The 13,956-nt window shown below is 35.8% G+C and overlaps 2 protein-coding genes and 1 non-coding gene across 6 annotated transcripts; 2 read left to right on the top strand and 1 right to left on the bottom strand.

The window, feature by feature from the left end:
- Positions 1 to 1,462: 1,462 nt before the first annotated feature.
- On the top strand, positions 1,463 to 8,224 carry LOC113707306 (uncharacterized). 3 transcript variants are annotated; one of them, XR_011820541.1, is made up of 10 exons: positions 1,463 to 1,806; positions 2,311 to 2,465; positions 2,942 to 3,029; positions 3,548 to 3,779; positions 5,223 to 5,327; positions 6,139 to 6,236; positions 6,813 to 6,938; positions 7,229 to 7,318; positions 7,397 to 7,547; positions 7,846 to 8,066. XR_011820541.1 is itself a non-coding variant. In XM_072063535.1 (9 exons), exons 1-9 carry the CDS (start codon positions 1,750 to 1,752, stop codon positions 7,960 to 7,962), a joined length of 1,068 nt encoding a protein of 355 aa, XP_071919636.1. In that variant the 5' UTR covers positions 1,470 to 1,749; the 3' UTR covers positions 7,963 to 8,224. The 3 variants fall into 3 exon arrangements, 2 of the variants coding, with proteins under 2 accessions (XP_071919636.1, XP_027085375.1); XM_072063535.1 differs by lacking the exon at positions 7,397 to 7,547 and having other exon boundaries at positions 1,470 to 1,806; positions 7,846 to 8,224; XM_027229574.2 differs by lacking the exon at positions 7,397 to 7,547 and having other exon boundaries at positions 1,476 to 1,806; positions 5,223 to 5,294; positions 7,846 to 8,224.
- A 463-nt stretch (positions 8,225 to 8,687) lies between these two features.
- Positions 8,688 to 8,759, top strand: TRNAG-UCC (transfer RNA glycine (anticodon UCC)). The gene has a single exon. It is a non-coding gene; the product is annotated as a tRNA-Gly (tRNA).
- A 286-nt stretch (positions 8,760 to 9,045) lies between these two features.
- Positions 9,046 to 12,686, bottom strand: LOC113705241 (calcium-dependent protein kinase 26). 2 transcript variants are annotated; one of them, XM_027227026.2, is made up of 5 exons: positions 12,551 to 12,686; positions 11,179 to 12,018; positions 10,725 to 11,036; positions 9,867 to 10,247; positions 9,046 to 9,539 (listed from the first exon to the last, which is right to left on the bottom strand). In XM_027227026.2, the coding sequence occupies exons 2-5, from the start codon at positions 11,768 to 11,770 to the stop codon at positions 9,280 to 9,282; spliced, it is 1,545 nt and encodes a 514-aa protein (XP_027082827.1). In that variant the 5' UTR covers positions 11,771 to 12,018; positions 12,551 to 12,686; the 3' UTR covers positions 9,046 to 9,279. The 2 variants fall into 2 exon arrangements, with proteins under 2 accessions (XP_027082827.1, XP_027082828.1); XM_027227027.2 differs by having other exon boundaries at positions 10,725 to 11,021.
- Positions 12,687 to 13,956: the final 1,270 nt, after the last annotated feature.

Below are 13,956 nucleotides of genomic sequence, written 5' to 3'. Positions count from 1 at the left end.
TTTATAATGTAAATTTAAACATATATTTCAGTGATTAATAATTCAAAAATGCAAAAAAAAAAAAAAAAAAACATTCGACGATGTGATAACATTCAAAAACTTGAAAATAGGCAAGATCAAATCTTGGCTAATCTTCCGTAAACAAAAGCATGGCCAACCCGTTACCAAAACATCAATTTTAGTACTTAACATAAATAGCTTAAAGGTTAATGTGAAAAGAAAAGAAACCGAATGAAGTATTAATAAAAGATCAGAATTTAGAATCAATCAAGTCATAGAAACACATTGACCTTCTAAATCTGTTCACAGCTAATAAAAGCAAAACGAAAACATAAGATGTATTGTGCTCTTAAGTAAAAAACATAAAAAATCTAAATAGTCTGATGTATATTACATGATGTAAACTACTGTATAACAATGAACTTGATGCATTGCCATTTATGTAATCAGTGACACCTTCTTGTTCTTTAGAACCTTTCTACCAAAGTCTAAAAAAAACATTGAAAACTGGACAAAATTTTTTTAACCCAAGAAACCTAGAAAATAAAAAATATATATACGTTGTTGAAGACAATTAATAAATTGTCAAAGGCAATTAAAAAATCGTGTGAAAACACATAGTTTAAAAGGCCACTTTTAAACCATTAACCAAAAAGCAATACGTGTTCTACTTGAATTGAAGAGTGAATCCATAAATTGAAATAACAAATTAATTACAAAAACCTTACCAAAAATAAAAACCAAACTGTAACTTTTGAAGACTTACTTAGAAAATTCAAATTCAATGACTTAGCTACGAAGAAGGTGTAGGAAATTGCAGACCACATACAGCGAGCATAAAAGTCCAAATGCGGTCCTTGCATTGAAGGGAATAAAAACGATGTTCCAAATCCGATCCTTGCATTGAAGTTAAAAAAAAAATTCAAAAAAATTGGTAGAAAAGTGAAAACATTTTCATTGCTTGATAAAGTGATGAATAATAGATCGAGAACCATAAATATGAGTAAAAATGTAGAGTCTCTGTGATAGCGATAATCTAATATTTGAATTGATATTTCGAACTTTTGAGTTGAAGATGAGAGAGAGTTAAAAACATAATTCAAAATTATTTATACTAATCTCCAGGAAATTTAGGCTTGACGATTAGGGTTAAGGAAAAAAAGGTGAAAAAATAGAAGAGATAATTATGGAAGGATTATCTAGAATTGTAAAGGTAAAAGAAAAAAAAGGGATGGAATAGCATAGATTATTAGGGAGTTAATTCATAAAGCACGTTGTATCTACTTGCCCAATCGTTAAGCCTCGTAGGAAAGAGATAAAATAAAAGGATAAGCCTCCTAGGAAAGAGATAAAATAAAAGGATAAGAATGATAGCACAACTTTTATTATATATATATACATGATTTGAGAGACATTAATATGTTCGGGAGTCTGATTCTTTATGAAATTTGTAACAAGGGATGTCAGCGTGAAATACTCTCCATGATTCATCTGAAAAATTAAATCTAACGGCGAAAATTGAATATTCGTACCCCACCCGATTTCAACGGCTAAGATTGCCACCTCCCTCCTCTGGTCCTCTTCATTGAAAAATCTCCCATCCTGTCCTCTTTGTCTAACGCCCCCCACTACAGCACTCATACTAATAGAAAAAAAGCCCTAATTTTCAAAATTCCCAAAATTTCCTCTCCGAATTTAGTCGTTTTATAAACCAGTCGACATTAATTCAGTAATTTTCTATCGCCAATAATGAGAGGAACGAAACGTTTCGCCGCCTCCGACTTGAATCCATTACCCAATGATTCAGTAAGTTGTATTGGAGTTTTTTTTTTTTTTTTTTCCTTTTTCCCCTCCTTTTCTTTTATGTTTTGAAGTACATTTTTTCGAATAACCACGGCATTTTTAGTTCAGCTTACGTGCAATTTTATACAGGAATATATGTTGGAAGCATTGATTACAGTGGAATTCCTTTTTAGCTTTTTTGATTTTATTGAAATTGTTGATTATGCTTCTAATTGCACATATTTGTGGACATAAGCTGTGAAAAAGTGACTTTTTTGAAGGATTTTTCAGTCAGAGGCTTACTAATATAATGTAAACTTCTGAGAAAATTGAGTATTTGTTTTTCAAGTAAAATAATTTGCTTAAAAGGAAGGAAAAATATATAGCTGTTGTTGGATTTATGGAACTATTTTCTTGCAATTGAGCAGAAAATGAACTTTATTTTGTTTCTGAAAACTGAGAAAGATTGTTTTTTTTTTTTTTTATACGTGATTGATGCTTTTTTATTTTTGTGAATATTGGATGTAGATTCTGAGTAAAAGAATACTGGCTGGGTCATCCCTTGATACTCAAAGGGCTGAGCCATCTCAACGGCAAATAATGACAGCTAGTCCACCACTGGATATGCAGAGAGCAGAATCATCTAGACAGCATGTGAGAGCACTCAACAAGCAATTCGCGAGGTCTTCTTTCTCTAGATAAACTTTCACTTTAAGTTGCTTGTAGTTATATATACATTGAGAGTCCAATTTCAAATTCTGGAAATACTACTTCTGCAGGCAGTAAATGCCGGCTATATTTTTCTCCTGAGGGAAGCAGTTTTTTGTTTTTATTCCTTTTTATTCTTCTTCCCAGCATTCTAGATATTTGAAGTCTCTATGGTAGTGGTAGCAAGAGTTAAATTATTTGTTCACAACAGCCTTGTGTCACCATACATGCCTTTTGGTATTGTTGATTATGGGAAAAATTCTGAACCGGAGCAGCTGTAGTTGTGCTGGTGGAGATTAAACCACATGACCAACATTGTGCTTTATTCTTATTGGTACTTAAATTTGGAGCACCTGGTCTTCTGGCAATCCATACACCGTTGTCTACATTTATTTTTATGCATACTTGCTTCCGGTGCCATGTGAAAGTTAGGTTGATTTTTTCTGTGCAGTTGGATCCAGACACAATTAGAGAAGCACCCAGATGAACTTTGGGAAGATGGAGTTCAGGACTATCTGAATCATGCTAAAACCATTATGGTAATAGTCACCACGTCCATTCAATGAAGTTGAAATTCTTCATCATTGTTCATGATACATGAAGTTGTTCTTGATGTCAACTCATTGCTAGGAAGGTTTTCCACTGTATTTATGCGTCAATGAATTCAATATTTACACAGAAACAAGTTTTAAACAGAGCTTTATTTTATTCTACTAGTCGATAAAATCGAGCAGTAGTTTTGGCATCAGGATTTTATGGTTTATAGGTCTCTTTAGAGTTGGCTATTCACAGTTTCCATCTTTAACACAGATGTTTGCCATGATAGGCCTATACCTAGTTGTATTTGGTCAAATCAGCTGTCTACTTGTGGAATTGAGAATCACTTTATATTCTTAGAATCGCTGCAAATCACTGTGATTTGTTATAAAGGCTGTTTTGATGGTCCATATTACTCTGTTAAATAGGAAAATGAAGTCTTACTGTAGAAACTTCCAAGTCTAGATAGTTTTTCTTTCATATTTTAGCTGTTAACTTCTCCAATACCTATTGATTGCAGGAGAAATTCGATGATGTTGTCAGCTGGCTGAAAGCGAATGCTGCAAAAAATGAAAACAACTCTATCACTGGTTTGGATACCATTCAGAAAAAACCTGTATCTGAAAGCAAAGAACAAGCCAATAACTTTTTATTTGGAAAACCTGGGATCCCTCCAGCTAGTACAACTGCAAGCTTTGGAACATCTTGGGGTTCTGGACCAGTCTTTAACAGTAGCAGTCCTTTTTCTTTTGGTAGGCAGTTCTTTGGAGCATCTTTGACGGATAATAATCATATAAAGGGAGAACTATGTATATCATCATTGACGAATGCTTTTGCTGAGCTCACAGATTAATAAATTTTAATATTTGTTTCTTGTTTGAAAATTCAGGTGGTCCTTTTGGCAGTAAAATTTTGATGTTGATTTATTTTAGTTTTGGAACAACTAGTATTAGTTGTTGTGTATAACAAGCAAATTGAAACTAAGAGGGAACAACATAGTGGAGTTGTAGGTAGGTCAAAGGTGAGTGGATAAGAACTGTTATTTGGTTTGAGAACAGTTAGTTTAAAAGGAAATTAAAATGATTTGGAAGTTAATTAGTCATCTCTTCTTACTCTTCTGGGGTGAAACTCTGGAAGTGATAGCACCAGTGGAAATGAACAGTGGTTACAATAGTTATTAACCATGTCACTGAAGACAAGATTTGAATTGTTAATGGACAAAGACACCTCAGAAATTAGATATTGCTGTTGATTGTGTTGTCTGTCTTGTGGGATTCAGTTCTGTAAATTAGGATACTTCAGGTGAAATTTGATCAAAGTTTGATGTTTGGAAATTTGATCAAAGTTTGATCTGTATGGACAGCCAGTCCAAGGAAGTTGCTGCATGGGGGTAGAGTTGGCCTAGGGCCTAATCGACCGCTTGATTTGCACCCAGATCGAGCTGGTTGGTCGTAAAGAATGCTTCAGACTTATCATAGCCAAGTGATATTGAAGAGTTGATCTAGAGTGAACTGAGAGAGAAGAAGAACTTCTTGTTTATGTTTTTTGGAAGAAAATTTCAAACACAAATAATGCATTGATATTTACGAATGCTATCTTTGCCCGGATGCACCTTTAGATTTGCATTTCTCATCCATTAAATATGATTGTATTTATGGAATGAATGAGAGCCATGACTGATAATAGCTATATGACCATTTAATAACTTGCTTAAGATTGAAAATCCACTTCCCCTTGTTTTGGAATTTGAGAAGAAGAAATTCAACCTGGATCGCCAAGTACTGTAATTTTAACTCATTTGAACTTTTATCTTTTATAATCTTAATCGGCATCAAAATTCCTCTCCTTCCATTGTAGTTATATGTTTCATATACAAGTATCAAGCGTTTTTCTGTTGTGAGAGAATTTGTTGCAATTTTCTCATTCTATTTTGATGAAAACTTGTCTTAGTAGTAAATATTAGCTTCAATGGGTCAATTTGAAAGCATTAGTTCCTGAGTGGAACCACTCTTAATTATAAATCTATTGGCAAACAATCTGATTGTTGTTCCAACACCTTCTTGCTTTGTTTTTGTAATTTTAAGAAACACAGTATGATGATTTTGCATACTTTTAGCTGCTTTCCTGCTATTGAACTAAATTTATGTTTAAGTAACTATACTTTGAAATGATGTTTTTTCCCCTTTTTTTTCCAGGAATTCAAGGTTCTGTTGGAAACAAATATTCAGTTTCCATGAACAACGATGCTTCAAATGACACAGTTGAGGGTACACATAGGATGTACTTTCCTTCAGTTAATAGTAATTAATCTCAGTGTTAAAATCATGTGGTGTCACTCTTTCTTCTTGTGCTTTTTGGCACTTAATATTTAAAATGGTGATATGTTGTTTGTCTAAAACGTGTCCGAGTTTCACTTGGTCCTATTATTTTCTGGGGGTTCTTCTGGACGTTACATATTTCTCTAGGTCTAAGTTTTAACCTTAGTATGTTGAAGGTTGATTTTCATGCTTTAGCAAATTGTTCATGGAGTTTTTGTGCTTTTAAATAATCTTCATAATAATTATGTTACTGATATCGACCATGAGTTGCGATGGGTGTTTTCTTGTCTGGTTACTCAATTGTTTGAGTTTGAATCATAATATATTGAACATCATTGACTATGCTAACAAGGTGGAACGTTTATGGATGATGAAATGCTGTTTCATGCATTTAGGTGGGAAAATTTCTGATATCATGTAACTTGTTTGTTAATCTTTGAGGGTTACACTGTTGTTTTGGAAATTTTTTCCCATCCTTTGTCTTATTGGGTTGTGACATGGGTTTTCTTCTTTTCATTCAATGACCATGGGCCCATAGTTCCTTGATATCAAGTCAGTTTTAATGCTGCCTGTAGCTTTTCTGGATTTTCTAGTACTTCTTTTAAATGCATTTTTAGTAAAATGAGGTGTCAAGTATCACAGTATTTGGAATCCCATATCTCACCTGTGAAAACTTCCTCAGATACAAGACTATTGTCCTGTTATTATTTTGTCAGAGAACGAGATTTTTTCAACTTGACTTTCACTGAAGTATGTATTGTTTGTTTCTTTTTATTGTTTCATTGGATTACAGAAGAGGATGTGGAGCAGCCTAGCAGTCCATCTGTGAAGAAGACTGAAGAGGAAGGAATCATTGTGGTTCATGAAGTTAATTGTAAAGTATATGTCAAGGTAATGAACTTTCTGCTGGAAAACAGTTAACGAAAAGGGAATTTGAACAAATTTTGAGTAGATGCAGACATATCCTCTATCTTTAGCACTGAGTCACTGCATTTCATGGACATTTTTCATAACAGAACTGATTTATTCTTTTGACTGTTGAGTTGTTGTTTTTTGTTAAATATGTTAGCAACAGTGATGCTGCCAATTTCGTACATGTTACTGCACTTGAGCTGTTGCATTAAAGGACTTGTGTTCTATACACTATTTTTTGACGTGTTACTATGAAAGAAAAACTAATTCTTGATAGCCATGTAACTTGAGTTTTTGCATCTAGGCTATTCATGCTCTTTTCATACCTGATCTAAGTTCCTCTTTCATAGAATTTAGTCCTGGTACAAAGGTTCTCATATTGATGAGCATCTTTTGCTGCACATGTCAGGGGACTGAAGTATGTCACATATTTCAGTTTATCTTTTGGTGCTTGTTCTATGCCATTCAATTACATGCCAGAATTTAGGCTGTATAGTAGTATATTACATCTGTTGCATACTCAACCTGGTAGTTTTACTATTTCTTTATGTCCAGTCCAGTGACCCAACTGACAAAGATGCATGGAAGGATAAGGGCTCGGGGCAACTTTCTATCAAATGTAAAGAGGGTGTTGATAAGGGTACCAGAGAATCCAAGCCAATTATTGTTGTACGAAATGAAGTAGGTCCTCTTATCCTACACTTTATGCTACAGCTATGATCCTGACCAGACTGAAAATCAGTTTTGTTTTGTGGAAGAAATCTTAAGATATACTGACAGGCCAACGTGCTAAGCATTAGGTTTAATTAGGTTGAGATCCATTATAGTGTTTATAGCATTTTTATAAGCTCTTTAAAATGGTTAGGACATTCTATAATTGCATCTTGATATGACAGATATGGTGTTACTCTTTGAACTGATTGAGCTTAGATCTCAAGATTCTGCATCTATAATCGTTTCCTTGGCTTCAGGTTGGGAAGGTGTTGCTCAATGCATCATTATATACTGGCATCAAGACCAATTTGCAGAGGCGCTCTATTATTGCTATATTTCATACTTTGGTAATGCTTCCTTATGCATTATAGTTTTTCCTTTGCAAAATAGTCGCTTCAATTGCTTTTGTCCCATCTACTTTGTAGGTTGGAATTGCAGCCCTATCATAAATTGCAGTCTGTTATCTTCAGGATTGTTGACATAACTGGCTTTGTCTCGGAAACCATGGAATTGACCTTATATAAGTAATATGTATCACCATGGATCCATTTCTCTGTCTTCTGTGCAGGCTGGCAGGTGCATCAAAGAACATGTGATTGTTCTGGCTGTAGCTTTTTGACGCATTTGATTGTTTGTTGCATCCTTGCTATGGCATATTTATCCCATTAATTCACCAGTTATCCCATTTCGCCTTGGGGATAAAAGAAAAGGAAATTGAAGTTCTTTGCCCTCTAGGTTTATGTCTGTTACAATATTTACTAAAAAGTGTGCACCATTTCATTACTGATACTAATCTATGATGATTCAGTAGCTCTGCTTGGATATGCAAGGTGTCTTTCATGTGAAACTCTAATCAGTGAATTGATGTCTGTAGGCTGATGGTGACAACAAAGAGACCGTTGTTGCACAGACGTTCTTGATAAGAACTAAGACCGACGAGGAACGCGATCAATTGGCTGAGGTTATTAAAGAGTATGCTCCTGCAGCATGAAGGTTGAGTTGGAAACTGCATAGATGGATCATCTTGTTGTACAAACTATCTGAGCGTTTACGAGTCGTGCTTGGATATTCTTTCTCTATTTATTTGTTTTCCAAGATTTGTGGCCGGGGAATGGCATCAAAATTTAGCCGATCGCTTTTATCGGAAATTTAGGTACAGAAAGCTTTATCTGTAATTTGAGGAAAATTCCAATGTATAACAGTAGTGTTATATAGAGGAGAAACAATACATGCCCCGTTCCGTTTAACAATAATTTATTGGAGTATCGTTTGAAAACCAGTGTTTGAAATACGATACTACAGTAAAACACAATCTTAATACATTATCAACGATATATAATTCATACAATCTCAAAGGTAATTTATCAAAAAAGAAATTGAAAAAATATGATCAATGCTGCAACATTTTCTTTACCTAAATAATACGGACCCTAAATTATTTGCGTCTTTGATAGTAGTATCCTCTGTTAACGGTAATTTAATTTTATTGAAGACAAACACTTTTCCTCGCCTTTCCGACGAAAAAGGTAGGCTTTTAAGAGCCAAATTCTTTTCCTATGTGTCTGTAGTTATCGGAAAACTTACCAATGTTGATTTGCGGAAACATTTGAAAGGTTTCTGGATATTGCTCAGTCACCCTTAGCTGAACGAGTGGGAAGCAGGTCATCCGATAATCTATATTTATCTAGAACTAAAAAGCAATGGTCAGCATCCAAGGCGTTTGTAGTCCAACGGTTAGGATAATTGCCTTCCAAGCAATAGACCCGGGTTCGACTCCCGGCAGACGCATTCCCATTTCCGTTTCTTTTTTGGCAAATTCCCTTCAATTTATGCGAGTTTTACCATTTTCCCTTCTCCCACCGACGTGATGGTTTCGTTAGACTAGAATGGTTTCTGCTCGTTCAACGTTGATTGACAATAGCGGCCAGCTCGAGATTGGACACAAAGTTCGAATCTCACGTTCCAGATTAATTGCTTAAATAGTTTGAGCCATGATTTTTAAACAGGTGGGCGCCTAAAATGGTTTTTCTTTTGCGGTTTCAACTAGTCAACCTGCACTAGTAGGATTTCGGTGTTTGAATGGGAGCAATCCTAGAATTCCTCTTCTTTTTCCATTGCTTGCAATATTTTGACCTTTTACATTGCTACACAATCAAAATACAAATCATCAGGCTAACCGATTTATATTCGCAAAGCTGAGAACCAAGAAAGGGTCATTACACAGGGAGAAATTCTGCAAATGCAGATTGAGTCCATTTAACGCAGAGCTGACTTTCTTTTAAGTGACTCCCCTCCAGCCTTGAAGACTCTAGCATACCAGCGATGATCTCAATGCGGCTGCACTTGGAAGATGTGTGCACGATGCCCAGCGGATGACTGATTCACTGGCCATGAGATCCAGCTGATCAAGTTCACCAAGACCGATTGTGTGATTCCTTTTGCTTGAAATCTTTGATCCATTAGCCACTCCTCCCCTTCGAAATTCTGTTCTGTGTTCCATTTCACTCAACTTGTGTCTGATGGGCTGTGAAGGATCCGGAGAGAAGGATAGTTGTACCAAACCTGAACCTGCATGTTCAATGAAACCATACTCTTTTCAAGTCGACAGGTAGAAAATGCAGTTGTCAGCCCCATCTAAAAAGCTACATGAATATTCCCCTTTAAATGCCAATGTCAATGACTCAGGAATTGTTATACAAGTCTTTAAAAAAGAATAATCTTCTAAATACAGCCTTCGAAACATCCAAACATATTCGTTTTATCTATTGCATGCTTCAAGAGAAATTAAGGTTATTAGCAGCAGCAACTGGTGACTTTTTGGCACATTTACATAAATGAGGAGGGTTGGTTCATTCTTTGTTAACCATATCATGACACTAGTGAAAACACAAATACCTTCATCTATCATGGATGCTTTTGCCTTCAAGCTTGAATTAATGCTCCCATCAATCACGCTGCTCGGACTAAAGAAGGTAAAACTTGGCATCGAGGAAAGTGGGGATGAGAAACCATCAAAAGAATAGCCTCCTGATGTTGAACAAGGTGACTGGTCGATCAGGAAAGATGAAAAGGACGATCTGCAGGTGAATGCTGGAGAATTTTCCACTTTACTACAATCAATGGCAGGTGATTCGTCACCAAAGCTGTAGTCCTGGTTCCTAACAATGGATGGAGTTGAGAAAGAATAATTATCCACTTCCAATAGTGAAAAACTGGCAGTATCCGTCATGTTTAGTTCTTCAGGTTCCTCTGGCAGATCATTAATCCAGGAATGAGCTGCAAAAGATGGTATCATTACCGCCAAATCCCGAAAATAGTCATCTTGCCTAGCGCCCAAAACTTGGCATTTTTATAGGTTTAACTGTTTCAGCTCTAAGCACAACCATATTCAGAAGTATGGAATCAGTTATAAGAAGGCTATTGAACAGAACTTCGATTGATATTTTAAGATGGCCACAGAACAAAATGACAAAAGATTGTAACTAACTAATTCATCATGATCTAGCTTATATAATCTGGATGTGTTTGGTGACTCATTCAGATGCAATACTCAGTTCATCCTGTACTTTTTGTCCCAATTTCCACTTCTTAAAAGAAGTCATCAACATCCATGCAGCCAGGCAACATAGATTTATCTAGTGAATATGACTAAGAGCAACCTAGGAAAATTGAGTCATTGCAAACAACTTGATTAAGATACAGACAAATGAAACCAAATCTTGATACAAATGAAGACTTATAAATTTACCACACCTAGAACATCTGCAGCAGTGAACCTTTTGGAAGGGTCGAGACAGAGCATCCCAACGATCAAGTCCTTGGCAGCTTCAGATATTCGATGCCAAGTAAAAGGATGAAATTGCAAATCTGCTGCTCTAACAGCATCAAAAATTTCTGACTTGGTCTTACCCCAAAAAGGAGGCATTCCACTAAGCAGGATGTAAAGAATAACGCCAGCACTCCACACATCAGCTGCCTGGTTATAACCTCCTGCTAATACTTCAGGAGCTATATAAAATGGACTGCCAACTGTTCCATGCAATTTCTGCCCTGTTAATAGACATACTTAAGTTCATAAAGTAGTCAAGATGTAGAGAAAACCTCCTGTCAGAAAAAGTAAGACTTTGCCTCCACATTCCCACATTATCACATCTGTGGAGAATAGATTACTAAACTACAGAAGCAAAGACAAGAACATAAAACTTACTAGGTCTAATATATGTGGCAAGACCAAAGTCTGCTAACTTGATCGGTGATAACAATGATTTTGAGACTAAAAGAATGTTTTCTGGTTTCAAATCTCTATGGATGATACCATTTTCATGGCAGAATGTAACCACTTGCATCAATTGCTTAAAGAGAGTACGTGCTTCATGCTCAGAGAATCTCCCATGTTTCTCAATCTGATGGAACAGCTCCCCACCAGCACAAAGCTCCATTAGAAGATGCACATAATCCTCCTCCTCATAAACAGCCTTGAGATCCACAACATTTGGATGCCCAGATAATTTTGTCATGATTTCTATCTCAAGCTTGACACTGCGAACATCATCTTGTGTCACCAATCTCTCTTTCGCAATGGACTTGCAAGCCAAAACTTCACCTGTCAACTTATCTGAGCATGCCCTAATTATGCCAAATTTGCCCCATCCCAGTTGATCTCCAAGAACATACCGATCAGTAAAATTTGAGGCGTGGTTAGTATCCAAAATCGGTTCTGTCAAGTTCACGGCCCCATAACAGTTGCAGCTTCTAGTGACTGATTTCCTACTAGTATTATCACTCTCTATTAATTCCATAAGAGGCTCAATTTTTCCAAATGGACTCGCCAATCAAATAATGCACCAGCTTTTGCAAAATCATATCCTCCCATGCTCCAAGCGGATCCTTAAAACATTGGGATCTGGGAAGCTCCGGTCCTTTGTGGGTGTCATATCATTCCAAAGACATTTACAAAAAAGTCCCATCCATTTAAAGACCTAAGGTAGCTTCACATAAATCAGAGATTACACAAAAAGACTTGAACTTTATCTTCCCCTCAAAACACCTGTGGATAATTAAAAAGAATTAAGTACAAATTTTCTCTTTTCAATTGTCGTGAATGTTTCAAGTTCTACATAAACATGCTTGTTCATCCCTCCTTTCATCTCTTCATTTTCTTATCATTTTCCTGGCCGGGTAAAGGGAGGATTTGGGAACAAACCTTTCCTCCAGATAGACTAGCAGATCAACAATAGAATTCAAACACAGGCAACAAGTCCAGAAAACAAGAAATCCCATAAAATTCACACAGGTGTTTAGTAGTATCAAAGACAACTGAGTGAACTTTCATGCAAAACTCGAGACTTTTACTCATCCCAAGCAAATCCCATCGTGATCCACAAAAGCGTTAACTACAAAAACACAATTCCAGCGAAAAAAGAAGAGTTCAAAGTCCTTAAACATAAACAGAAGTCCAAAATTCAGCTAGATTTATGCGGAAGCATTACTAATCCAGAAAACAAAAACCGCCCCACATTATCAGTTGACTTGAAGTATAATAATCAACTTGTACATGAAGAAATAGTAAAAGAAGGAACCTGCTCAGAGATGCAGCGGGGAAGAAGAAGAAGAAGAAGAAGAAGACCGTTGTAATGTAGGCTTGTATCAGCAAAGGCTTCTAAAAGTCCACACCTTGTCTTTGATTTTTCTAATTCTTTTCCCCTCTTCTTTTCCAGGTTAAATCCCAGTTCAAATGCTCTATTACGCTCACTGGTAACTGGGACAGCCGGTCACTTCACCAGGAAACCCCCTTTTATGCACAAATTCTCAAAAAAAATCTCATTAAATAGTTAAAAGATTCATTATTATTATACCACCACTCATCTCTTTTCTTATCCTTTTCTAATAACAGTTAGTAGTTTTCCGCAGATAATGCCCATATGCAAACCTATTTGTTACCTGCAACTTCATGGATATACAACCATAGCCCTATTAATATCTTGTAGAAATATACATTTATTCACCAATGAGCAAAATGACAACTTTTGTTAAAGTATAATTAGCTTCAATAGAGCCATCAATTGCCATCACATGCAACTACTAACACATATAGACATACCTGCTGTTTAATTATACTACTGTTAATCAAAAGCTTCACCTTCTCTCTTTCCTTTTCTTCTTTTTTTTTTTTTGACAAAATTCAATAATAACTATGATAAATATAAACTCTTTTTTTTTTTTTCTTGAGGTCTAATTATATAGCATCATCATGGCCTCATGCAGCAGGTGAGCAAATAACAATTCAAAAATCAAACATGATTGATAACCCATTCCATTTATGAAATGAATGGTACATGCACAGGAAGCTTCCATCAATTGAATCCAGGTAAGTGAATCAGTAGGTAGCTCCTCCTCCATTTTCATATTCTCTCCATGTCGGGCACAATGCCATGAAAGAAAGGCAAAGCTTGAAGTGTTAATGGTGGACCCTTGAGACATGGGGATTGCCACATGCTTTGTGGAGAGTGGCTGGTCTGGTGTAGACAACCATTAGAGGTTCCATTTAGTTGTTTAGTAATTAACGTTAAGTTACTTGTTGTAGTGGTATTTAATTATTGCTTCAGGAAGAATTTTATGTTGGTATCCAAAGTACCAGCTGTGTTTCATGTTCTCCTTAGCTGTATGGCGTTTTGCGTGTATTTTTTTGCTTTCCTTTTGGAATATTTAAATGTGCACCCAACTCAAAGTGGGTTGCTATTAAGTTTTTTTTTTTTTTTAAAAAAAATTGTTGTACTTTTTTTGTGTAAAAAAACATCTATCTATACCTTCCCAGTTTTTTTTGAAAATGAGACATATCAGGGCCCAACAGTATTAACATTTTAGAATCAATCAGCAGTAACTGGAAATTGCTATTAAAAGAAAAGAAAAAAAAAAGTGCCCATATTTATGTAACAAGCTTCCATTCGATTGCTTTTGGGCTTCAAACATTGCAGTCCAGCCCAAT

The sequence above is a fragment of the Coffea arabica genome, chromosome 8c (genome assembly GCF_036785885.1).
Source record: "Coffea arabica cultivar ET-39 chromosome 8c, Coffea Arabica ET-39 HiFi, whole genome shotgun sequence".
Classification (NCBI taxonomy): Eukaryota; Viridiplantae; Streptophyta; class Magnoliopsida; order Gentianales; family Rubiaceae; genus Coffea; species Coffea arabica.
This window is presented reverse-complemented; position numbering and strand designations above follow the sequence as displayed.